The 26,429-nt window shown below is 42.0% G+C and overlaps 1 protein-coding gene across 1 annotated transcript in view; it reads right to left on the bottom strand.

Annotated features, from left to right (window-relative positions):
* Positions 1-216: 216 nt before the first annotated feature.
* Positions 217-26,429, bottom strand: part of SLC9A4 (solute carrier family 9 member A4) — a gene marked incomplete at its 5' end in the record, with an annotated part of 57,428 nt that continues 31,215 nt past the window's right edge. Inside the window, 8 exons of the mRNA XM_082672467.1 lie at positions 217-577; positions 6,606-6,693; positions 7,446-7,577; positions 10,856-10,952; positions 16,269-16,430; positions 18,979-19,049; positions 22,959-23,045; positions 23,612-23,814. Of these exons, the coding sequence (XP_082528593.1) occupies positions 222-577; positions 6,606-6,693; positions 7,446-7,577; positions 10,856-10,952; positions 16,269-16,430; positions 18,979-19,049; positions 22,959-23,045; positions 23,612-23,814 (1,196 nt within the window). The 3' untranslated portion in view covers positions 217-221. The remainder of the gene's footprint in view (positions 578-6,605; positions 6,694-7,445; positions 7,578-10,855; positions 10,953-16,268; positions 16,431-18,978; positions 19,050-22,958; positions 23,046-23,611; positions 23,815-26,429) is intronic.

The following is a 26,429-nucleotide window of genomic DNA, read 5'->3' as shown; positions in this document are numbered from 1 at the left end:
TGGCCAAAAAACCAAACTATAAAAAACAAACAAACAAACAAAAAACAGAAGCAATATTGTAACAAATTCAATAAAGACTTTAAAAATGGTCCACATCAAAAAAATAAAAATAAACAAGAACAAAACTCAACTGCTCTCTTCAGAACTCTGAACATCCTTCTTTCACAGTAATCGGAACATGGACTCTGGAAAAACCCAACACAATCCTGTGGACCGTAACATTACTTGCTTTGGAGCAAAGGGCTATGGGATCCCTGGAGGTCCCTGCCGGGTCTGTGCTCAGCTGACCATCGGGACCCAATGGCTGAGGCCTCTTCCTCACTCTCCTCCCCAGATTCGAAGTCCTCATCTACTGCGTGAAAGAGCGGTTTGGGCCTCAAAACCACCCTTCTGCCCCCGCCCAGTTGTTCTTCTTGGGTCCTATTTCTTTGATAGCCCAAGTGGGCTGGCTTCCCTCCTCTGTGTAAGTTCTTCATCGGGATTATTTCTTGTGTCCGTTGTCCTTCCTGAAGTGACCCCGTTGGAGAGTGTGTGTTGAACATGATGGTGGGGACTTCTGCGTCACTGCCGTCATGATCTGGGAAAGGATAATCGAAGGAGGAAAGAAGAGGACTTTAGATCAGAGAGTGGAGACTTCATATCCAGGCGAGAGAACTCAGAGGGAAGAAGAGTCCTCCTGCTGTTCCAGCTCCTACACTCACTCACCTTTCTCATCAGCATGGTTTTCCCTTTCCGAGGTTGCTACCCCAAGGTGGGGTGGAGTAGAAGCTATAGACGCGGTGTGAGAAATAAACAGAAATGCATGGAAACCTGCGCGTCCGGCTGGTCTCTCCCAGGGAAATGAAGGAGTGTTTCTCACAAAATCAGATCCATTAGCCATAAAGCACAAAAAGATGCTTTGTGTTGTCAAAGACCAATGGTAAACTGAAGGTTCCAAGGTACTATGATATGAAAAGGGTGGATTTTATCTAGGTTTGTTTGTGTTTTTTTGGTTTGTTTTGATTTTTTTTTCATTTTTTAACTCTAGGTTTGATTTTTAATCGGTGGCTACCAGAAATCATTAAATCTGAGTTTCATCCTTTTGACCTTGAAATAGCTAATCTTAGAGAAACAGGGATGGGAGAGGACCACAGCAGAGTCACGAGTAGCAAAACAGCCGTGATGCCTTCCTTTCAGAGGATGTGAGGCGTGCACAGCGTGCGTCTGGCCCACGACGGCAACAAGAAGGATGGGAACGTCCACTTACTGAGAACTTACTCTGTGCTGTCACGGTGCTGATCTCTTTGCATGTTATGCCATTTAATCCTCACAACAGCACTCTGAGAGGAGGAAAATTGTGAGCCTCATCTCTTAGGTTTTTAAGAGGTTAAGTGACTTTCAGTATCACACAGTGAGGATGGGGCTGCAGTTTGAGCAGAGCCTGTCTGAGAAGCTGGCATCTGCTCCTCCCCAGGCTGTCCCTGTCTCCTTTATAAAAGCTGTGTGTGGGTCAGGACAGCTCCGTCAAGAGTGCAGGGCAGCCATTGGGTACCTATGTCATGTCCCCTCCAGATACCTAAACCACGTCCGAGACGTTGCCTTTCCCTCCTTCACTGTGCACATGCCTTCTAGGGAGCATTTTTCAGAAATCTCATTTCTTCTCATTTCTTCAAGTTCTCACCTTATACATGTATTTTCCCTTTAAATATTCTCCTGAAAACTTAGGTACTTTAAGACATCTATATTTAAATCTGAAATAGGGTTCTTTCTCCCACTCTCTACTTCCTTCTAAAAAACAAAACAAAAACTTCACAGCTAGAACTAATATGTACACAGGTTTATACTTGACGAAATGTGTTTGGAATGTGGGACATCAGAAAAACTTCAAATATCCTGTTCAATACTATTTTTCCAAAAATGTGACCAAATTGTCCTGAGAAGGTTGTCTGGAAGTTCAGGAGGGGGTGGGAGATGGGAGGAGGGGAATCAGCTGCTTTGAATTTTAAAAAAAGTGAGTTAAAATATTTGGCCGTTTTTTCAGGACTTCCCTTTAATTTGTGCTTACGATCTGGTCTGGAACCAGAGATCCTCTTGATGCTTTGGTGCCTGAAACGCTAACTAAGAAAACAACAGCTGGTCCTTCTGTCCCCGAGAGCCGTTCCTTCCTCTGTCTCCCCTCAGCCCCCCTCCTGGTTTCCAACCATCCTTCTGAGCTAAGGTCCCCCTCAGAGGACAGATTCCAGCTGCATCTCCTGCCCACCTTCTGGTTACTGAAAAGTGGGGTCCTAGAACTTGGGAGAGGCTTGGGCAGGTGACTTGCAAGCTTCCACTCAACTTAAGTCACTAGATCCATCCAAAACGGGAAGAAGGAGTTGCTTGGAAAGTGGAAGGCGGAAGGAGGAAGGGTGGGGACTCTCCTATCTGCACAGTCCTCCTCCAGGTTGGCGCCAGGCAGTGCAGTTCCAGGGAGAGATCAATGGAAACCTTTGCAGCAAAATCTGAGTGTCTGTTCCTCTACCTTCCACCTGGCTGAGAGCTCTAACCTCTGGACACGGGCACCGGGGGGTGGGTGAAGGAGAGACAGGGAAAGGGTTTCTGCTCAGGGCAGGGCTGAACCTAACCCACTCCTGATACAACAAAGGCTGTTTAGAGACCCGGACCTTGCCCTCCCCATGGTCTTGTTTTGTTTCGTTTTAACTGTGGTAAAATACATAAAACATAACATTTACCATTTAATGAATTTGAAGTGTACAGTTCTGTGGCATTAGATACATTCACATAGTAGGGCAACCATCACCACACTCCACCCACAGAAGTCGCTCACCTTCCCCAGTGCTCCTGGGTTCTAGGAGGGTTGTCCAGGCAGGACCTCTCTACTTACAACACCAAGGGAGCCCCAAAGGCAAAGGAGCTTGGAGGAGTGTGTGGAGCCTGCAATCCAGCAGGGAGCACCCAGACATCTAGAGAAGGGGTGTCCTAACACGGGCGGACAAGGGGAGAGCGAAGAGGGACAGTGCTCTGCACGTCACAGCCTGGTTAGCTGCGGGGGACATCAGGGGGCTGCCTGAAGGATGCTACACCTCCCTCTACGTCCTCCCCTAGAGCCCCTCCAGCCATTCCCTGACCTTGTCCTGGTGCGTAAAGGCTTCAGATTTGGAGAGAAGGTGGATGCAAATAACTGTGCCCAGATACCCACGGAGGACTATCTCAGTCTAATCCTGATTATTATTATAATTCTTTAAAACTTAAGAATAACTGATAAAACAAGTCTCACTTTTCCTTCACAGATTTCTAGGTTACCCACTGTTTCTCCTCACCGAATGAAATTTAGAACCAGTTGAGCACATTTGAAAGAAAAAAAAATTCATTGGGACTAAGATTTCATTCCACGTCTAGATTAACTCATGTAGAAATGACATTTCTTTCTTTCTTTTTTTTTTTTTTTTCCGGTACGCGGGCCTCTCACTGTTGTGGCTTCTCCTGCTGCGGAGCACAGCCTCCCGACGCGCAGGCTCAGCGGCCATGGCTCACGGGCCCAGCCGCTCCGCGGCATGTGGGATCCTCCCGCACCGGGACACGAACCCGCGTCCCCTGCGTCGGCAGGCGGACTCTCAACCACTGCGCCACCAGGGAAGCACAGAACTGACATTTCTAAAGTACCGTCTTCTTTTCAAGAACACCCCTATCTGCCCAAGTCAAGTCTTCTCCGATACCCCTCACTAGTAATAAAATCAATAACGGCTAATATTTCTTGCCCACTTACTTGGTTGCAGGCACTGTTCTAAGAGTCTTACCTGCACCAAATGGCTTCACTCAGGGCAACACTTGTAGGTGGGAGGTACCAACATTCTCCTCTTTACAGAGAGGAAATGAAGCATGGAAAAGGAGAGTTTTATGTTGTCTTCATATAAGTCCTATATGTGTTTTCCTAGGATCTTATGATTTTTATTGAAAGCGTGAGTGAGATGTGTTTTAGGGCATCTATTGAAAGGATGCTTTGACCTATTAATCTGGCGAATAATGTAAATGCGTTTTCCAAGTGTTAAACAACCCCACCTCTGGGATAAGTCCTACTTTGTAAGGTGTAGTATTCTTTTACTATCCCGCTGTATGTTATTTATAACGTGTTTGTACATTAGTGTTCAGCTGAGGCTGCTGTGTGGTTATTTTTTGCTACCGTAGCTTGTGATACTGACATTCATCTCAAGAAGTGACTGTGAGGCTTTCGTGTTCTCTATCACTCAAGCAACATAAATAGCACCAGCTGCTTGTACCAGGAAGAGTTTTAAAAATTAATCTATTATACACCCTATGCTTGCTGTTCTTTTGTTTTGTTTGCTTTTGTCTGTATTATAGTTCTTTTGAACATAAAATAATACTACTTAGAAGAGTGTGACGTAGGAATAGATGACTAGATCGATGAAACAGAATTAAGTGTCCAGACTCTCTAGTTTAGGGGTAAATGACTAGTACAACAAAATTGGAAAAGAAGGTGCTGGCGCAGGAGCATGGCCATTTGAAAACAATTTGAAATGTGTCTCTGTCTTAACCTACACAAAGATAAATATCTTTATTATCAAAATAACTATTAGCCATTTGGCTTGAAATTGAAAAAATTAAACTATGAAAGTTCTAGATTTTAAATTACTTGGTGAATCATTTTTCTAATGTTTCTGTGGAAGATTGAGCTGGTTTGATGAATCAGAATACAAAAATTTGAAGACAAGTATATCTAAAAACTAAATGATAAATGTGAAACTTTAGGAAAAATTATTGGCAGCAAATATGAAACAATGGGTGATATTCGTGTTATACGGTGTTCTTCAAATTCGTTTTAAGAAAAAAAAAGCAGAAAAAAATGGGCAACGGCAGAAACAAAAACTTCCTCGAAAGAAATATGGTTGCCTCTAAAAATATGAAAAGATGTTCAACCTCACTGAAAATCAAACAGACTCAGATGAGAATTAACTGTGGTATATAGATTTTATCCTGTCATATAGTAGACTACTCAAACGTTAACTCAGAATAGCCCAGTGATGCTGAAAACGTTCAGAAATCACCTTTCTCACAACTGTTGATCTGAAGGTAAATTTAAATATACGTAATTTTTTATCTAAAAATTTTGCTTCCAGGAATATATACTAAGGGAGTAATTGGTTATTTGAGCAAAAATCAATCACAAGTAATCCAAAGAAATTATTAGATATCTTTGCTTATATTCATTAAATATTGGAAGCATTAAATATTTGTTAATAAGGATTTTGCTAAATAAGCTAGGGGGCTTTCATATAATTGACTATTATTAAGTCATGAAATGATTACTAGGTTCATATCTGTTGATACTAAAATATGTCCACAACGTATGGTTGAGTGAACTAGACAATTTATAAATATTGAAGAACAATGACTGTATTATGAGTTTATGTATAATACCTTGCTGTGTGTTTGTGATTTTTTGTTTGTTTGTTTGTATCAGGTCCAGGTAGGGTAGAGATCAGGATGATATAGATAGAATTATAGAAGGATGCTTACCAAAATGTTCTATAGTGAGTATCTTGGGTGTTGGAGTTTCGAGTGCTTTTAAATTTTTTTTTATGCTTTTCTCCACTGGCTGACTTTGATTTTATATCAAGCATGTTTTTATATCAGAAAAAAATAAAGTTTCATTGTAAGGAATAATTATATTCACTCTTCAAAGATTTAACTCTCAAATCCTATATGTTTAGTTTATTCAAATTTCCAATGTGATTCCAAGTCTTAAAAATTTAGGAATATTAAACTAGAGAACATGGCATATCATATATATTATATGCCACTTTATGCTAATAGAAAATCATTTTATATACACGTTTAAAAAATAATAGCTTTGGGGCTTCCCTGGTGGCGCAGTGGTTGAGAGTCCGCCTGCCGATGCAGGGGACGCGGGTTCGTGCCCCGGTCCGGGAAGATCCCACGTGCCGCAGAGCGGCTAGGCCCGTGAGCCATAGCCGCTGAGCCTGTGCGTCTGGAGCCTGTGCTCTGCAACGGGAGAGGCCACAACAGTGAGAGGCCCGCGTACCGCAAAAAAAATAAATAAATAAAAATAATAATAATAGCTTTTATGAGCACAATAGCCAGTTTCAATAACTCTAAGAATTCTATTTAAGTAATAGGTATTAAATGGGAAACATCCAATCAGTAAATTTGGTGAAGTTATTTTAGTAAAATTTAGCCAACTTTGGAGAATTCTGCTAATTTATAAAACACAGGAGAATCCCACCACTTCAAAGAAGGGCCCATTTTATGTTTCCCTAAGACAGGGGTCAGCAGTTGATGACCCCCAGGTGTATCTCTCTGATGCATCTTTTGGTATGGCCCCTGAGCTAAGAATGGTTGTTACACTTTTAAATGGCTGAAAAAAAAATTTTTAAAGAATATTTCCTGTTAAGTAAAAATTATATGAATTTCAAATTTCAGTGTTCATCACTATAGTTCTGAATTCAACTAATAAAATACTTGTGTTCTCTTTTTCTTGTCATATATGTACTTTCATAATATTCTTGATTTTGCCTTTTGGCCCACAAGCCTGAAACAGTTTACCATCTGAACCTTTCCAGAAAAGAGAAGCAGCCAGGGATGCAGGTTACCTGTGAATTCAGCCACCCTCACACCTCTGCCTGCTGGCTGAGGACGGCTATAAGGAAAGGAGAGGTAGCGGATGTTTTGGGTACCAGCCTGTGGGTAACAAGGAGAAATAAAAAGCAGAGTTAGCCACGCAACTGACAGCTTCACACGACAAAGTGAGAGATACAGACCCACTCTGCAGCATCGTGTTTGGATCACTGCCTTTCAGTTACTTCAGTTTAAGGGAAACAAAATGCCTCCGCCTTCAGTATATGTCCTTTCCCTCTCATGATAAAATAGGCCATGATAAACCTCTCAAAGTTTCTCCTGCAGCCCTACTGACATTAGGGTAGAGATTAGGGTCTACTCCAGACCCAACCTCCATTCAGAGTCCCAGTAAGATAGCTTGGATATGGCCTCAGATGGAGTAGCTCAGATGCACAGTGGTTGCCATGAAGATAGGGTCCCAGAGACGTGGGGAGAACAAATTCCTCCCTGTATCTCCCTGGGGGAGGAGTAAGCTTCCTAGAGCCAGGGTCCCTGTCCACGGATGGTCCCCTGGAATGTCCAGTCCCTGGCCACCGTGGGAGCTAGTCTAGCCTCACAGCCCAGGGAGTGTGTTCCAGTCACTGACCCATCCTGGAGGGCAGTTTGCTGCCACATACCTCGTGGACGGATGCTTTGGGCTCCAAAGGGCCCAGGCCCAGAGAAGGGGGTGTCTGGTGTCCTGTACCCTCTTAGTTTTGTCTTTTTCTGTCAACGAGGTAGTGGTTTTGTTTGTTTGTTTAAATACTGAGGTAGTCACCTGACAAGGCCCTGCTCCGGCCCGGCCCAGCTCAGGTGAGTCAGTGTCTCCGCCTTACCGGCTTTCCCCAGGGCAGGCTGTGACCTTTCCTCGCGCTCTCCCTGAAGGTGTTCTGGCGGCGGATCAGGATTTCTTTCGCCTGCTTCTCGCTCGTTTGGGGTTTGAGGTTGTATTTGTTGTAGGACAGGGTCTGTAGAAAGAAGGGGATGTCAAACATGTACAGACATCTCAGCACAACTTCCAGCCTCAGGAGACCATGGAAAAACCAAGAACAAAGACTAGTAGAGCGAGCAGGTGGTGCTCAGGTCCTCTGAGCGTTTGCCTCAATTACACAGGCACAAGCTGTGGCCCCGGAGGAAAGGTCTGTGCTCGGGGCCAGCCCCTCAGGACCAAGCTGCGGTGGGAGCCTTGCGTCTGGCTCACAGGCTAGTGCCCCCCATCTGCGCTGTCCCCCTGTGATCTCCCACAGTGATCACCCCCGAGGTACCCACAGACTTCGGTGCCCCCCCAGCCAGCACACACTCTCTTTCCCAGGTCACGTTTGTTATGCTAGGCCAGCGGTTGCTGAGTGTTTAGGGATCAGGGGAATTTAAAAATGACTTCGGCAATGTCTAGATGGTTGCTATTTTAAAATGTTGCCAATCAAAGATATGCACAAAAAAATCAGCCCATTAGTATCACCACCATCAGTTCAAAAAGGAAAAAGTCTTTTAACCAAAGTAGTAGGACGGGCATGATCTTCGATACAGAACAGTTTTTCAAATTGAATCAATTTAGTTTTATGAAAAATGTCTTCCTTATCTTCACAGAGGCCAGTGAAAATTTGTCTTGAACCACAGACCAGCATGGTCCTCAGATGTTTACGAAGTGCTTAACGGGAATCTCTTTCACCCAAACTAGAGGACTACAGATGTCACCTTTTGTGACAAGCCTCAAAACTGTAGACTTCCCACGAGCAACAAAGCAGACAGACAGTTGTCCTGGATTTCACCTTTGGTTTTTCCTTCAAGAGAGCAAGAGGACCATGGCAGAGGAGAGGAGCCATATGAACTACGTAAAGACAGGATGATAGGGCTTCCCTGGTGGCGCAGTGGTTGAGAGTCTGCCTGCCGATGCAGGGGACGCGGGTTCGTGCCCCGGTCCAGGAAGATCTCACATGTCGCGGAGCGGCTGGGCCCATGAGCCATGGCCGCTGAGCCTGTGCATCCGGAGCCTGTGCTCCGCAACGGGAGAGGCCACAACAGTGAGAGGCCTGCGTAACGCAAAAAAAAAAAAAAAAAAAAAAAAGACAGGATGATAACCAACCAGGACCTGCTGTGTAGCACAGGGAACTCTGCTCAATACTCTGTGGTAACCTCAGTGGGAAGAGAATTTGAGAAAGAATAGATATATTGTGTATGTATAACTGAATCACTTTGCTGTACACCTTTGTCAATCAACAACACTGCTGATCAACTATACTCCAATATAAAATAAAAATTTTTTAAAAATAAGAAAAATAAAGGAGGCTTTAAGGAAAAGAAACGTGGCTAATCCGAATCATAATGTGCTGTAAGAATAAGCTATACACTGATTTTGAAGACATTAATTTAAAAGAAAAGAGTATAAAGTATCGCATTGGTAGTTTTTAAAATTTATGATGTGTTGAAATAATATTTTTGATATAGTGGTTTAAATAAAATATATTATAAAAAAATTTTTTTAAAGGTTAGGATGAGAAAGGAAAGACAGAAAGGGTAGGACTGGTGAGTCATTCTCCCAAGTAATAAAAGAGGAAGCAAAAGCCATCTCGGGGGTGGAGTCCCCCTCTGTTTACTATGTATGTTCTCCCCGTGGGAGTTTCCATCACCTACTGGCTCTATGTGGTCAACAAGGAAGGGAGATCCTGCACAGCTTAGAAGGGAGAAACCTGGAGGTCAGTCTGAGCAGGCACTGATAAAAGAAGAAGAAAGCTGATTACTTAGGAACCTGATAAAAAAGAGAGAATGCACGGTTAGCCTCATTTTTGGGGCGGCTTGGAGTTCCAGAATCTCTCTCTCTATTTCTGGACTTTCCCTAAACTCAACCTCCACCCCCATGGGGCAAGTCTGAGTACCAGGCACCCTCTGGACTCCAGCCCTCACTGAGCCGGCCAGCATTCTTCAAACCAGGAAGCTCTTAACGACTTATCTAAGGCGGAATGTGATAGTCTTGCTGAAACAGTTTCACCTGGAATGATTTGAAAGCGGCTGAATGTACTCGAAGTGTGCTATGAGTGTCGCTGACCTGGGTTCCTCCCGCAGGTGCAGGGCCTTTTTGCTGACACATTCCCCTTCATCACTGACCTTCTCGGCACGGCAGCCAGAAGACATTCCCTTGCCCTGGACCATGTAATTCTGAAGTCATGGAAAGAGCTGTGGGTGGGTAGTTGGCAGACCTGGGCTCTCAATGCAGATTCGTTCTGAGATCTTAAACAAGTCAAAAAACAACTCCTCTGACCTCAGCATCTTCTACTTGAGAAGATGAGTTTTGACCAGATGAGTTTTTGGAGTCCCATGACCTGGTCACCAAAACCGAGGCCCTCACAGTTAACTCACTTCTAACCCTAGTCAACAATTGGGATGTTCCACTGAATCCTCAAACTTAAAGAACTCCTAATTAGAGGACACAAATGAAAATACCATTTGATTAAATCAAAGTTTCAGGAGGATTCACTTACTGTCCCTGAAATGTTCTTGCTGTGAACTTTGGGCCAGGTCCCAAGTACTAGTATAGCCTCCATACCCTTTTCCAAAATTGAAAAATACTATGCCTGACATGTCTCCTTTTTGTGTATATATATGTGTGTGTGTGTGTGTGTGTGTGTGTGTGTGTGTGTGTGTGTGTGTGTGTGTGTGTGTGTGTGTATATATATATATATTTTTTTTTTTTTGGCCTAGCGGCATGTGGGACCTTAGTTCCGGACCAGGGATCGAACCCATGACCCCTGAAGTGGAAGCTTGGAATCTTAACCACTGGACCGCCAGGGAAGTCCCTGAAATGTCTCCTTTTTTATCTTAGGCTTTCAGCAATGTGGTTTCGATATTCTAATCTAAACCATCTCAGTTTTCTAAGCTCTATTACAGTCAACCACGCTGAAACAACTCCACCATCACAGGCACCCTGGGGCCATCTTTCTTCCATGGTGGGTGAGTGTCACTGCTTTTCTGTCTCTGGAGGGGGAGGGAGCCCTGCTGGTTCTGGAAAACTCTGGGGCTGCAGGGCTAGGGCAGCCTGACCCCTAGGGCCTGCAACTGGATTTGCATTTCTCTTTATACCATGGGTGCCGATTTTGCTGCAGAAACATAACAATTAACTTTCTGTTCTCCAAACTAAGCAGAGAGAAATTGTTCATCAAGAAGACTGCTTTGGAGAGAATAACATGAACAAGAGCTGATTCCTGGAGGACTGGATCCCAGGACAGGCAACAGGGACACGTCTTATACACACCCTTTGTCGAACTTGGTACATGTTGTGTGTCAGAATGTCCCTCATGGACTCCACATCTTCAGGGGAGAGTCTTTTGGTTTCTTGTATCCTCTGGGCCCTGGAAACATCATTGGAGGGAAGCCAAGCATTATTCTTCCATCTTGGCAAGGGGACCACAAAAGCATGAATTTACTTTCAGGAGTTCTAATTGATAAACGTAAAGGTTATGTTTTTAACATAACTTTTCCTGTTGTTTTAGTAAATTCATATGAAACGTCAGCATGTGTGTCTTGACTTACATTTTGAGCATGTGGCTTCTTTGCCTATAGCTTGTATATGGGAATTTCTCTAACCCATTTTTAAAAAGGAGTTTAAAGTCATGGCAAACCAGTTACTTTTTTCCTCCGTATCTATTAGGAACAGACACGTTTGTAAAAAACAATAAAAATCAATGATTAGGAAATACATTTCTGGAAAGGATACCACAAAGGGCAAACCAAATGTTTCACTGTTAGATTCAACAGAAATAAGATTATTCCTTCAAGACTCACGGACAACACCATGTAGTAACCACATTTTGAATAGCACTAATCTATGCGGTACTAAATTTTTACGAGTACCTTTATAAGTACATTTATCTTGGAATTGTCCCTTTAGGGACTTTATCTCTGGTTAAAGAATAATGGGAAGAAACTAAAATGATATTTTACGAGGAGAATTAGACCATTGCCACCATGAAAATCAGGCCAGCTCAGAGACACTGGACCCTCTGAGATTCTAGAAGCAGTTGACTTCTTTCAGCTTTCTTCACCATAAGCACCCCTCCCTCCCCCCCCCCAAAAAAAGGGCTTAAAAGCCAAGTCATGGCCAGGTTAGCAGTCAATGAACAATTGTCCTCCGAGGATTTCAGTCATGACATCGCTATGTGCAGAATTCTCATGTGACACACATATTTGATTTCAATCACTTCGGTCTAGTGGTGGTAATTTCTAAAAACTTATTGTATGAATAATATACGCTCACTGTAGAACATAGGAACAACAAAAATAGGAGAACTAAAGAAAATTAAACCCATCTTTCAGTACTATTACCTCCCTTGACATATTGGTGTAAACCCTTACGGAGCTGTGATGTTTTTTCTTTTCTGGCTGCAGCTTTTTGAAAAGTACACGTGTGCTGATGTGCTGGTACCTGCTTGCACAGGTCTTAGGATAATTGACCATAGAGACAAGAAGTTATTGGTTTCAAGACAGGCCACTTTTTAAGTCCCTTTCCCCAAACATTGGTAGCGATATCGTCATACATAGCAAGGATATTTTTGTAAGTAATGCACAATGGGTAAAAGATTTTTAAGGGCTTGGATACTGGATATCACAGGACGCCAGCATTTACTTAACAATGCCATCTATCGACTGACTAATGCCCTTCCTACAAAATCACTGAAACCAGTTTCCATATCGCGGAGCTGCAAACGTCAACACTATTGATATTCAGTTACCACCCTCGGTGATTTAAACATTACTATCAGGGCATTTCAACCTAACTGTTTAAATGTCCTTCAAATAAAATTTATTCTGATTTAGATATACCCACGCATTCCCACAATCTGAACACATTCCTTTATTATGGTGGAAGGAATCTATTGCTAAACAGAAACAACAGCTAATCAAATAGTTCCACTCTGTGTGTTCATAATAAAATGACCAAATAGGAAAAAACTATGGGTAAAGTTAAACCTGAGATAGGAAATCTAAGTTGGCATTCTCCCCAGTTTATAATTAACCACCCTGGGAAGGACCAGACTCAGTTCAAGCCCATTTAGGCTGCTGGCTGGATGTGAAGCACAGGGTTCCCAGCAGCACTGCCTCGTATTTATTCACACTGAGAAGCTGCAGCTATAGAATCAGAAGGATGAATGATTGATTCGGGCAATCACTGATGCATGGACTTTCCTACCTGCTACTTCGTTAGCAAAATCACTCCTGAAATGATATCATGAGCACAGGAAAGATACAATCCTCAGAAAAACTGAATGTTAGTAATCTCTAGGGCAAAAAAAGTAAAATTATAAAGTGAAAGTCTCATCGCTGGAACAAGATATAAAAGAAACCTCTATTACCTTAAATAAAAGACCACTGGTAATTTCATGGCCATTGAAATCAAACTGGGGAAATCTGCTTCTAAGTGTATTTGAATAAAAAGCTCACATTTGCCTTAACTTTTTTAAAAAAATCAGATGCTATAATGCTGTAAAAAGAGGTTTCAGTTCTAAACACAGCAATAGAGATATGAAATCTAGTAGATGTTATCTTCATGCCATAAGATGAAGTCCCAAAAGGTCAAATATTTCCTGATTTATTTGGAGGAATCCATCCTCTTTTACTAGCTTTATACATGAAATCCAGGGAAATGTACGTTGACTGAAGGATGTGCCCACTAAGTAAACAATGGTACTAACAGCTCTTCTGTGTATGTGGTTGCCTTGTGTCTTCTTAGAAAGGTCACCAAGGTGACCAACACTGAGAACGAGTGAAGAATGCAGAGCTGTGGGCCCGGCTCCCTACAAGGCAACGTTCCATCATGGAAGTGAACATGGCATCAGAATCTTCATACTAGTGTCTTTGGTGTCAGAATGCATGACTGTGAACTTATACCTGTCGTTATGTGATCAATTTAAAAATTCTTCAACTGCAATAAATTAATTTGTGCTTTTTAATACATGACATTGTAACTATTTGGGAATTTCTAAAGACAATATCTTGAAGTCACACAGCTTAGTGTGTTATGCCTATACATTTACTATAAATATTTTTTATCTTTCACTTTCTTCTTTTTTAACATCTTTATTATAAATATTTTAATATCTCTTCTCTTTAATAGTAACCAAATAGTTTTTAATCGGCTTGAGCCTCTACCCACTGATGTTTCTAAGAACTTCCTACTCATGGGTAAAGCAAGGTGCCTCAGAGTTCGAATAATAATCCAAGTCCATAGTCTATTTATTCCATAGGGTTGTTTTGAGAGTCAAATAAAATAATGTACGTAAAAGTCAAGGAATTCCCTAGAATCAGCAGTGTCTGCCGTGTGCCACAGACAGCTTCTAGGGGTAGTGTTCTCCTGAAGGTCACAGAGTTTCGAAATCTAAACCTCTTGTAGAACAATTGCTTAAACTTCTAAAGAAAAAAAATATATGTGCGTTTTGTTGTTATCCTTTCATACGGAGTCACAAAAAGTGAGCTGAGTACACACTTCTTTTTCCTATTATTGTATGAAGGTTTGTTTTTTAAGAAATTACTGCTTTGATCTTAGGAGAGGAATTCCTTTTTGCTTGACGTCCTACAGATTTCTGATGAGATCAAATGAATGCAACTTAAATACTAAACTTGTAGTAAATATCGGTTTAAAAAATCTCCTCTCCCACCTCGGTTAACTAACCGGTTTGGGCTATAGGGGGAAAAAATGTCTCCAACCTAGAAGGCTCTCTTACTAATCTTGAGTCAATGTCTGAAAAATAATTGACTCAACACAAGGGCATCCTCTAAATGAAACTGGCTTAAAAATTGCCTTGAGGTTAGGAACTGGGAAACCTGCTTATGACCAGTGCAACGTAATGTACAGAGATTCAAAATATATTTTAGCACATGAGAGACTGATTCTCATTTGAGATAAGTGCCCCTACATTCCTAGACCAAGTGCTTACATCACTAGTGAGCAGAAGGTTGAGGAAGTTCCTCATGGTCTAAACTGCCTGCATCCGTCCAGGTCCAGCCCTCCTGCTGAGCGTTGAGTTAATTCTCATCCATCCTTCAGTGAGCAGGTCAAATGCCTGGGGACCAGATGAGGTTCCCTCTCACCCTCTCACAGCTCCCTGGGCTTTATGATCCTATGTTTGTGTGCCCTATTTTATTACTATCAAGACCCTGCTCCAGGGGTGCACTCCCTGAGGGCAGGGACCGTCTGCTTCCACAGGCTGTGGCACATAACAGGTGCCCTAGTACTCCCCTTCGCTAAGGGGATGCCCCAAAGTTCAGGAATCAAGTGGAGTAGGATTTGAAGGCAATATTGTAGAAAATAAAAGAATGCAAAATTATCCATGATGAGTGATATATCAACATTTTAAATAAAGACGAGATCAGTATCCCCGATCATTTTTTCTGCCTCAGGCTCTCATATGGCTCAGCACGGTGTTTCCAATAAATATTTGTTAGCACATTCCCGTTTTAGGACCAGAAATTTCCTTAAAGCCATGTAGTGGGCAGCACGCAAACCAACCAACCAACCACGAAAACAGTCTCGCTGAGAAATATGGCAGAAAGCTTTCTGTTTATACAAAGGTGCCCTCAGGGCTGCTCCTGGAAATGTTCCCCATGTAAAAAAGGTGATGGTGTTTCTGATTCATTAGCAAGCAAGGGATGAGAAGTAACACTCAGGTGTTAATGACAATTTCATTGCTATCTATTCTTAGCTCTTCTCTCAACTTGCTTTTCAGAGGTGAGGATGTGGGGAGATAATTGAAACTCATTATCTTCTGAGGACGTCAGGATGGAGGAGCTGGTGTTCCTTATGCTAAATATACGTTCTGACTAATTTCCCCAATTCGTAAACCATTTCTTGGGAGAAAACTGGGCATCTTTAGGGAGGGGGTGAATTCATTCTTATGACATTCAAGGAGTTCTCGGTAAATGTCAGAGACTTAAAGCAGCTTTAAAAAATGTCTAACCAGCTCTTGGGACAATTGGTTTCCAGATACTCCAACTGAAGCACCAGGCTTCAAAGGGCATCATCTTGTAATGATGGGGTATGTATCAGTCTTACCCCACCCTCTGTCCCACTGGTAGCCAGTTCCCTCCTTGCTCCTGTTCACAGCTGGTCTCACACAAACGCGGCATTCTCCCAATTGCACACAGATCTTTGCCTGAGACACAATTACAAACACGGCCTTCTCTTTAAATATCCCACCAATCACCACACCTCTTGCTCCTATACCACTCATGCCCAAATCCAAGTTAGCATCCTAGGATGCTGACCTGGTCTCTCCTCATAGAAGACAGGGAGAGAGATGACTTATGGGACAAAGACAACAGCAAGATTAGCAGAAGCAAATGAGCACGGGTGAAAGGGTAGACATGTCTAAACAGGAAAACTTGTAACGTATGCTAAAGATCTTCTATAAATTCATTTGCCCCGCCCTCCCAAAGAAAGATGTCAAAAAACTCTCATCTTTTTGCTAGAAAGTAATTTTCAGAAACTAGGTGAAACAGATCGAGCATGGACCAAGCTATAAGATGCCAAGACTTAGATCTTATTTCTTCCATTTTTCCTTTGTCATATCTCTGCCTCTTCACTCCTAATAGTACCTTTAAATGGAACAATGAGTTAGTGCCCCTTGTAATTCTGACATTGAAAGTCTAGATCGAGGGCAGATGTCACTTACTGGTGGGGCATGGAAAAGGTTGTAGAATTCAGTATCCCGGTCTCTGCCATCTCAATAGCTTGTTTCATTTCCAGCTTCTTGTACAAAGAAACGATGCTCGATTTTGGCAGGTTCTCTCGGATTAGGATTTTCCGTAAATACTTATGATCAAACTTCTTAAACCTAAAAACGGAAACCAACAGTTTGGAAATCTTCAATCTCTGTATGTGTTATGTAAGTATATACTTTTTCTAGAAACAAACTACACTTAACTTTATTCTGAAAAACACCACGACAGTGCCTGGAACACATGTGACTTTGAACACATTTTTAAAAAAAATAATCATAGCATTTATACATTTTTTAAATAAAGAAAGAATGGCCTAGGGACCTGAATACATTGAAAATCAACCAAACAAAAGGAAGGGACAAGCTGTAATCAGGGTTGCTCATCTTTAAAATGAGACTAGGGGCTTCCCTGGTGGTCCAGTGGTAAAGAATCCGCCTTCCAATGCAGGAGATATGGGTCTGATCCCTGGTCAGGGAACTAACTTCCCACCTGCCGCGGGTCAACTAAGCCCGCGGGCCACAACTACTGAGCCTGCGTGCCGCAAACTACAGAGCCAAGGCGCTCTGGAACCCGCACGCCACAACTAGAGAGAGAAAACCTGCACACCACAACTAGAGAGAAGCCCGTGCTGCAGCGAAAGATACCGCATGCTGCAACTAAGACCCGATGCAGCCAAAAGTAAATAAATAAATAAGTTTAAAATAAATAAATAAAATAAAATGAGACGAATAGTGATAACACAGGAGAGTTAAGGAGATCATGTGAAAGATAATTCCTCTCTTTCTAATCCAGCTTCCTTATGGCTGTTGTAGTTTGCCTTCCAAAAGTCAAGTATGGCCATGCCACTCTCCTATTTAATAGCCTTTTTTTTTTTTTTTTTTTTTTTTGCGGCACGCGGGCCTCTCACTGTTGTGGCCTCTCCCGTTGCGGAGCACAGGCTCCAGACGCGCTGGCTTAGCGGCCATGGCTCACTGGCCCAGCCGCTCTGCGGCATGTGGGATCTTCCCGGACCGGGGCATGAACCCGTGTCCCCTGCATCGGCAGGCGGACTCTCAACCACTGCGCCACCAGGGAAGCCCTTAATAGCCTTTTGATATGAATTTTAAAGGTCAAATAGAACTTTATAGTGTTAATGGCTGTAGAGAGCTCCTTAGCTCTGTACCATAAAAGTGTGTCCCTGTCTTTCCAGTCATGTCCTCCTTTTTTCTCACCTTTTTCTCACCTTGTCACTCTCCCATATCCAAACCATGACATGTTCTCCCTTGCCTTTGCAGATGGAAATACACTGCTGCTACTGTGGTTGCTTGGCAGGCTTTCCATTCTTCTTGGCCTAGAGAACTCGTTTATTTTCCAAACCCACTCCCATTTCTGTATTGCTATAGTTCTACTCATTTGCCTCTGTTATAACATGCGCCATATTGACCATAATCATTTGTTCAGGCTCCTTCTCTTCTCCCCCACCCCACCCCCAGGACCACATGTACTACATTGTGAAGACCTAGAACACAGTGAGGGTGTCTTACTGCTCTTGACACAGTTTAGAAAGTTATGTATAGATTCGGCTAAATGGAAGAATATTTAATAATGCTTCATTGGAATAACTATGGCATTTGAACTTAAAAAAAAAAAATCCATGGCCTAAATTCTAGATCGGTGGATAGTCACAGAATTTAACTTCTATTTTAACACTGTAAGGACTGCTAAAACGATGCTTCTTTCTACCTCATAAAAAAAAAATCCCACTCAGGAGACTTCCCTGGCAGTCCAGTGGTTAAGATTTCACCTTCCAATGCACGGGGTGCAGGTTTGATTCCTGATCAGGGAGCTAAGATCCCACATGATCTTAGCCAAAAACCAAAACATAAAACAGAAGCAATATTGTAACAAATTCAATGAAGACTTTAAAAAATGGTCCACATCAAAAAATCTTAAAAAAAAATCCCACTCAAAAGCTCTCAGTTTCTGTGCCACCACCCTGCAAGAGCCAGAATTTTAAAGATCTAGTGTCTCTTGGCATCACCAACATCAATATGTTGGAAATGTCTACCATTTGGTTAATTGAACTACTGCTAACGCCTACATCCTCCAAACAGCAGTGTAAAACTTCAAAAATCTCGTCTTCCTCATCCTCAATAAACTCTCCTCAGGGAGACATATGGCTGTAGACTAAATCCAGAAGAGGATGAGTTCTGAAATGTGAGATGTTGTGGAGAAGAGGGCCCCCGGAATCGTTATGCGGGAAGGACCTCCCCCACAATGGAGGAATCTCTTCCCCAGGATCCCTGATGACTCACCAACCCTCCTTTGCAGCCTCTTGAAGCCTGTTATTCCCTGGTTGTGCTTCTCGTATCACTGGGAAACTTGTCCTTGTTTTAAACTTAAATCTGGTGTCTCTAATTTCCACTCGTCAGTTGTACTAGTTTCCTCTAAAGCAACCAAGCCCAAGTTCACTGCTTCCTCCACCTGGTAGCTCTCCATCTCCCAGGACTTCTGCCTGCTTCTTGTATGGCATGGCTCCCAGGCCCTTTATCTTCCTGGCCACCTTCCTCAGGATTCCTTCTACTTTTATCGTATCCCATCTACCTAGCTTCCAGTGGAACCTTCTGAGGTTCCGCATGTCACATATATCCCTCCTTGGTGGTGAGACCTCTGCCTCCTTACTTGTCTCTCACTTGGTAGTGGCTCCACTGCCCACACACATCTTCAATTCCAGCCTTCAAGTGATCCATCAGCTGCAAAACCAAACACAGGGAAATGATTTGCTGATGAAACGTTAACCCTACAAGACACACAAGGAGGGTTAGTCCACCTTGGAAAACAAAGGGGGCTTTACTTTCCAGGAGCACACCCTCTTTTCTATCACTGTTCATGTAACGGACGCTTATAATGCCTTTCCCAGTAACACCACTTAGTTTCATGATACAAAGCCTCTGCAGAGAATTTCTTTAATAAAGCACATAACTTGCAATGAAAACAAGGTACCTGCTTTGCTTTGAATACTATTTTTCTAGAATGATCTAGGAAATTTCTCATTACTGAGATCAAATGGATATAAAGCCTAATAATTAACTTTTAATTCTTTGAATTTCATTGAGAAAGAAAAGAATATGCCAGTATCCAATTTATACGACTCCTGAAAATATAATTCTACAGGTATTCTATTATAATAGCAACATATAACAACAAAATCTATCTATATGCCTCAGTTCTTTTTTTGTTTTGTTTGTTTTTTCTTCTTATTTTGGGCCGTGCCACATGGCTTGTGGGACCTTAGTTCCCCCACCAGGGACTGAACCTGCGCCTTCAGCAGTGAAAGCACAGAGTCCTAACCACTGGATCACCAGGGAATTCCCACGCCTCACTTTTTTTTTTTTTTTTTTTGCGGTACGCGGGCCTCTCACTGCTGTGGCCTCTCCCGCTGCAGAGCACAGGCTCCGGACCCGCAGGCTCAGCGGCCATGGCTCACGGATCCAGCCTCTCCGCGGCATGTGGGATCTTCCCAGACCGGGGCACGAACCCGTGTCCCCTGCATCGGCAGGCAGACTCCCAACCACTGCACCACCAGGGAAGCCCCAACGCCTCAGTTTTTATCTGATCATTTTGTCTCAGTATTTACATCTCACCATCCAAGCCAATTATACTACATTTGCCTTATCCAAATTGTTTATAGGAATTTAGGAAAAAACACAGTCTCTTCATAATTTATTACTTTACAAATAATTTAAATTTGTAATCATTGAAGTTTAACATGGCTTCTAAATTTTTTTGCAAAATAAATTAAAATACTAAGTTAATTCTGAAATAATTATGTACTCTCTACCAATAATTATACCTTTTTTTGAGAAAAAGAAAAATAAGAAAGGGGTGAAATATTCAAGTTGTATTGTCTTAGGTATATATCTAATTTCTTAAAATAATGAACAGAGGGGATGAAGATAGAGACAAAAATCTTCAATCGGGTTAAAGCACTACTGATTATAAAATGCTCACTCCCTATCCCCATCTGTTGAATAGTTTCAAATGGCCTTGAAAATTTTTCATTTGCATTTCCTGGAATTAAAATTACTTTATTTCCTTAGGTGACTTTGGCCATGAAATTCAGGTCTGATTTGGAAGACCTCATCAGTTTCTCCAGCATTAAAGTTATGGACTTGCAGGCATGAAAGAAACCTCCAAATTATGTGGGTCAATCATCCCCTCCAAGCCTGAATCTCTTGTACAGCAACTATGCCGAGTGTTTCTGGTTATTGCTTGCACACATCCACTTCACCTTTGGGTGAGCCATACAAGCAACTGTCCAGACACTCTTCATTAACAGAGCTGAAGCCTCTCACCCTATGTTTTCCATACATTAGTTCTCATTTCTATTTCCTGTAGCCACATGAAACGCCATCCCTTCAATACTGTGTCGGACTTAAAACTTAAAACAAACAGAGACCAAGATCGACTTCATTTTCACTTTTATCAGAGTTGTCACCAAAACTGCCACTACGCCATGTCTGCTGAACTGGAAGCTGTTACCCCTTCTTTATTATAAGTTCAGGAAGAGCAGAAAATCCCATGTTCCATTAGAATAATGATTTCTTTCTTTCTTTCTTCCTTCCTTCCTTCCTTCCTTCCTTCCTTTCTTTCTTTTTTAGAACAATAATTTTGGAAGCAAGTCAGGCAACCCTGAACATTATTCATCATGATAGTTTTCTGAGGTGTCAACTTGGCTAGGCTACTCCCCTGTTATTATTAATACCCATTGGGATGTTGCTGTGGAAGTATTTGGTAGATAGGATTAAAGGTCACTGATCAGTTGCCTTTAAGTAAGGGATATTATCCTAGATCATCTGGGTGGGTCTGATGTGATCATTCGAAAGGCCTGAAGAATAAAGCAGAAGAAAATTCCACTTGCTTTTGCCTGGGAGTTCCAGTCCACCCTTCCTGATGGCCTGTCCTACAGATTTTGGATCTGTCTACCCAGCACCCGTAGTAGGTGAGCCAATTCCTTACAACAAAGCTCTTAATATATATCTGCTACTAGTTCTGCTCCCCTTGTTGAAGCCTGACAGAAACAATGCTAGCTTGGACCCAAAAGGGAGAGAGAGAAGATGAAATGAAAGAAAGCTACTGGGCCCCACATTCTACAGGCAAGAAGCAGGCTGAACAAACTAATAAGCTGCTAGAGTTACAGATGTAGAAAACATACTTATGGTTACCAGGGGGCAAGCGGGGCAGGGATATATTGGGAGAATGAGACTGACATAGACACACTACTATACATAAAATAAATAGCTAGTAAGGACCTACTGTAGAGCACAGGGAACTCTACTCGGTACTCTGTAATGGCCTATATGGGAAAAGAATCTAAAACAGAGTAGGTATATGTATACATATAACTGATTCACTTTGCTGTACACCTGGACCTAACACAACATTGTAAATCAACTATACTCCAATAAAAATTACAAAACAAAACAAAACAAAATTAGTAAGTCACAAACACCTGCTACTGTTCATGAAAAAAGAACTATGACTCAGTGGGTGGAGGGGAGAACACAGAAGGTGGAGCAGAGAATCATAGAAGATTGTTCCCAGGACTGGAAACCAGGACTGGAAACCCAGGCAGACTTGGAAATTTGCTTGGGGTAGATGACCCCTTTTTTCCTTCCATATTTCCCCCTTTTGGAAAAGGAGTATCTATAGCTGTTATCTGATGACTGTCCTACCAGTGCGTTTTGGGAGAAGATGACTTGTTTCTTGAGTTTCACAGGTTCAGAGTGAAGAGGAACTGTGTCTCAGGACGGATTATACCTAGAGCCTCACCCATCCTTGATTTAGATGGTTGAGATGCTGAGAGTTGGGTCTTTTGAACTCACAAGATGTAGGTGAGATTTTTGGTCTCTGAGTTCATTCTATAGTGGATTGAGGCTTTTGAGATGTTGGGATCGGTTAATGTATTTTGCATGTGGAACAGACACGAGTCTTCGAAGAGCAAAGGACAGATGCGATAGGCAGAATGTATGTTCCCCAAAGACATCCAGGGTCCTAATCCCCAGGGCCTGCAAGCATGTTAGTTTTTATTCAAAGAGGAATTAGGATAGCAGATGAATTTAGGTTGGCTATTCAGCTGACCTGATGATAGAGAGAATACCCTAAATTACCCCCATCGGCCCAGTATAACCATAAAGATCTTTAATGTGGAAGAGGAAGGCAGAAGAGTCAGTATCAGAGTGATGCAGCATGAGAAAGCCCTGACTGGTCATTGTTGGCTTTGAAGACAGGACGGGTCCACAAGCCGAGGAATGCCAAGAACCTCTAGAAGCTGGAAGAGGCAAGAAAACAGACCTTTTCCTAGAACCCCTAGAAAGAAATGCAGCCCTGCTACATCTTGATTTTATCCCTGTGAAACTCATTGTGAACTTCTGACTTCCAGAACTGTAAGATAACAACTGTAAGATGTAAGCTACTAAGTCTACGATAATTTCCTACAGCAGCACCAGGAAACTAGTACAGTCACTGTTGGTGGAGCTGGAGAGGAAAGAGGCCATGTCTAGTGACATATACACACCTCATCAAAGTTCTAAATCACTCCCACAGGTGACAAAGAGGGAACGTCTTATCAACTTATTAATTATGACCAAGAGATAACTTACACGGGTATGAAGCTCTTCGTTGATGGATTCTTTTTTATTGGTCTTTCTAACATCCAGGTACCTGACCAGAGGGCCAATTGTGATTCCCTAGATCATAAACCACAAAATAAAGCATTTTGTTGTAGTGAAGACTGTCAGGATAGAGAGCAAATCTATTGCAAATTTAGGACTTCCAATTTTAATGTCTTTGTTTTGTACTAGTTTCTCCTGGATAAATGCTCCAGTGTTTACTTTAGTTCTTACTTAATACCTTTACACTCTGCAATAAAAATAGGCCTGATGTCTATAATTTAAAGCAGGGATTTAGTTTCATTCCTTAAAATAACCTCCCATTAGTTTGCTGAGAGCTAATACCAGCTATAATAAAAACTATTTAATACCCATTGTTATCTCATTTTCAGCAATAGACATCCGGTGAGCTCTCAGTCACCTGTACAAAGGGATATTTTGATTGATACATTTTATCAATTAAAAGGTCACAAAATGTCGAGGTTACAGGATGACCAAAAACATGATCTAGAAATATTTGGGAATTTAGTTTGGGCACTTGTCTGAAAATCAGATAAAGTGTCCCTTTCTTGGTATTTTACTAATTTAATACACAATCCTGAGAAGAATCGACTTATTTCAAATATGAAAGAAATTCTACCAACCTGAATAAATACAGTAAAATATATAACTACTAGAGTAGCTGTGACAAACATTTTCTTCCTAGGAAAAAGAGATAGAGGAAGCAAAAACGCAAGTGAAAAACTTCCAGCTCCTCGGACACCACTGTAGAAAATTATGCACTGGTCCTTGATGGAGAAGGGGAAAGTCCGAAACTGGTTACTGATATAGAAGAGAGCAAACACGCCTAGAAGGGGGGAAATACGTATTAGAGCAGAGGGTCACGAATGAGGAGACAAAGCAGCATTAGTGAACCCAAGTTGTGTGCATGTGCCCACAAAACAAGGCAACCTAATTCCATCACACCCATGGCAGTCTGTCCCAAACAGAACAGCGTACAAAACTTTTAACTTCTTGGGTAGCTGTGAGACGGCAGTGCTTCAAGTCAGAAGTGTTCTCTGGTAGTTTCCCAGCATGACTGCCTCCGTGCGTGTGCACGTGTGTGTGTGTGTGTGTGTATTTAAAGTAATAAATCTTGATACTTTAGATATAAGAAATGGTATATATTTTCTAATCTATTTTATAAATTTTGCTCAGCCTTTCAAAACTAAGAAAAGCAAGGGTATCACTTGGAGGGTAGAAGCATTTTTATCAGCTCATACTCTCCCTGGGTCAGCAGAGGAGGTGTGTGATTTTGAAGGTGACATTAGCCCTCGCAGTGCCTGGGGTCTGTGCAGGTGAGCAGATCTTTTGTGGTTGGTTTGGTTCTTCTTGAGGCTCGATGCAAAAAAGAAAGGAAGTTGGCAAGGGGTCCAAGGAGGGGTCTCTTACTGTCAGTAAGTGGAAGGTGGAGGGCAGGAGAGCTTGCTGAAAACACACAGGTATTTTCTACCACATTGGTTTTTCATCCCCATGTGGCTGAGCTGCCACCCATGCAGTGGTTCCTAGTGAGAAAGGTCCCTTCACTGATGCTCTGACTCGTCAAAGCAGAGGTTTCCCTGGAGAACAGTAAACCTCTCGGTATCCTCATGTGGTTTCTAATCGCACAGACATCACAGCAAGCATCACTGACGTTAACTCTACTGCCCTGTAGATCCCCACAGTACTAGAACTGAAAGGGACCTAACAAATTTGTCCACACCCACTGTTCTGTGGTTGGGGAAGAAGCTTTTGAGTAGTTAACTCTCTGTCCAAGGTCAAATAGCTAGTTAGTAACAGTGATAGGACTTGATGTGATGTTATAAATTTATACCAGAGTACCCTTAATTCTTTTCTCTCCTGAAGACCCAACAGGCACATATATTCAGAGTTACTTTAATGAATATTTTTAATATTTCTACATTCTTGTTATTCTTTCCTAGCATCCTCTGATAGTAGGGACACTGACAGTGCAGGACACAGTAAAATTTAATTTTTCTCATTTTGTTTTGTTTGTCCCGGCTCCTCCACGGGCTAGTCCTATGACCTTGGGCAAAAGTCAATCTTTTCATGTACGCATCTTCTCATCTGCTTTCTGGAGGTATTGAGTACTTACACCAGAAGGTGGACGTAAGGTTTAATAATTTAATATCTATGAATAACATAAAGCACGACCTTCTATGTTGTAAGCCTTCATGAGTTGAACTATTCTTAGCTAGGATGAGTCAGGCAGGAGTGGGAGAGCTGGACTCCGACACCTGGCTCTGTCCCTCACTGTGACGTGGCCAAGTCATTCTCCTGGGAACTGTTACATCATTTCTCTCAGATGGAAAATGAAGGAGCTGGGTGGCTGGTCACCAAGGGTGAAGCATCGTGAGGTCTCCCCAGCATTAATCTCCCAGCTGGTTTCTATGCTTGTTGGCTGGGCAGAAGCTCTGAGGTGGTACTCCTCTTGACATTAACCCTACTGCCCTGTAGATCCCTACAGTATTAGAACTGAAAGGGACTTACGAAATTTGTCCAGACCCACCATTTTGTGGTTGGGGAAGAAGATTTTGAGTAGTTAACTATCTGTCCAAGGTCAAATAGCTAGTTAGTAATACTGGTAGGACTTGTGAGATTATAAATTTATATCACAGAATCCTTAATTCTTTTCTCCCCTGGAGACCCAATAGGCACATATACTCAGAGCTATTTTTATGAATATTTTAAATATTTCTACATTCTTGTTATTCTTGCCTAAATCCTAAAAACCATTCTAAATTTAGAATGGATATGTTCAAGATGAATTCTGAGCCATTTCTCCTAATTTCTCTTTGAGCAATTGGCTTGAAAATACTGGTCAAATTCACGTAAAAAAATGCTTCAAATATTGGTTGAAGTCATTTAAAATTATAATCTCTTCTATTCAAAAGGTAAAGCATATCTTGTAGTTCAGTACTGAGTGTTCTTTCTAGCTCCAGAAACATAAATATACAAGTTAAATTAAAAGCCATTAGTCAAGACACCTCGTGTTTTTAAGTTAGGCATATTTTATAGGGGTGACACCAGTTACACTGTAGAGTTGCCTTTACTAAGCACTTTTCAAAAATAGAGATTCACTTCCTTTGTTTTCTATATATCACACTCAACCCTTCAATAAAAGCACTTGTAATATTTAGGAGACGGTTTTCTAACAGGACTTGCCTTACAGTTTGTGAGAGCTCACTTTTCCTGTAACAAAAGCATAAAAGAAAGCCCGCAGTTTATAATCTGTGTCTGATTTATGGTGCAAGAACTCATAAGCTGGCAGAGAAGTGAAGAGCAAGGGATGAATGTACTGAGTTATATTTAAATGTGTAAATGTGAGAGTTTTCTCTCAATTAAAAACAAGTGCTCCTGCTTCAGCCTTGCTTCAGTGCAGAACCTTATCGGCCAGTGATTATTCTGAACTGATTGAGGAAG

The sequence above is a fragment of the Grampus griseus genome, assembly GCF_964374135.1.
Source record: "Grampus griseus genome assembly, chromosome: 15".
In the NCBI taxonomy this organism is placed as follows: domain Eukaryota; kingdom Metazoa; phylum Chordata; class Mammalia; order Artiodactyla; family Delphinidae; genus Grampus; species Grampus griseus.
Note: the sequence above shows the minus strand (reverse complement) of the source record. Positions and strands in the feature narration are given on the sequence as shown.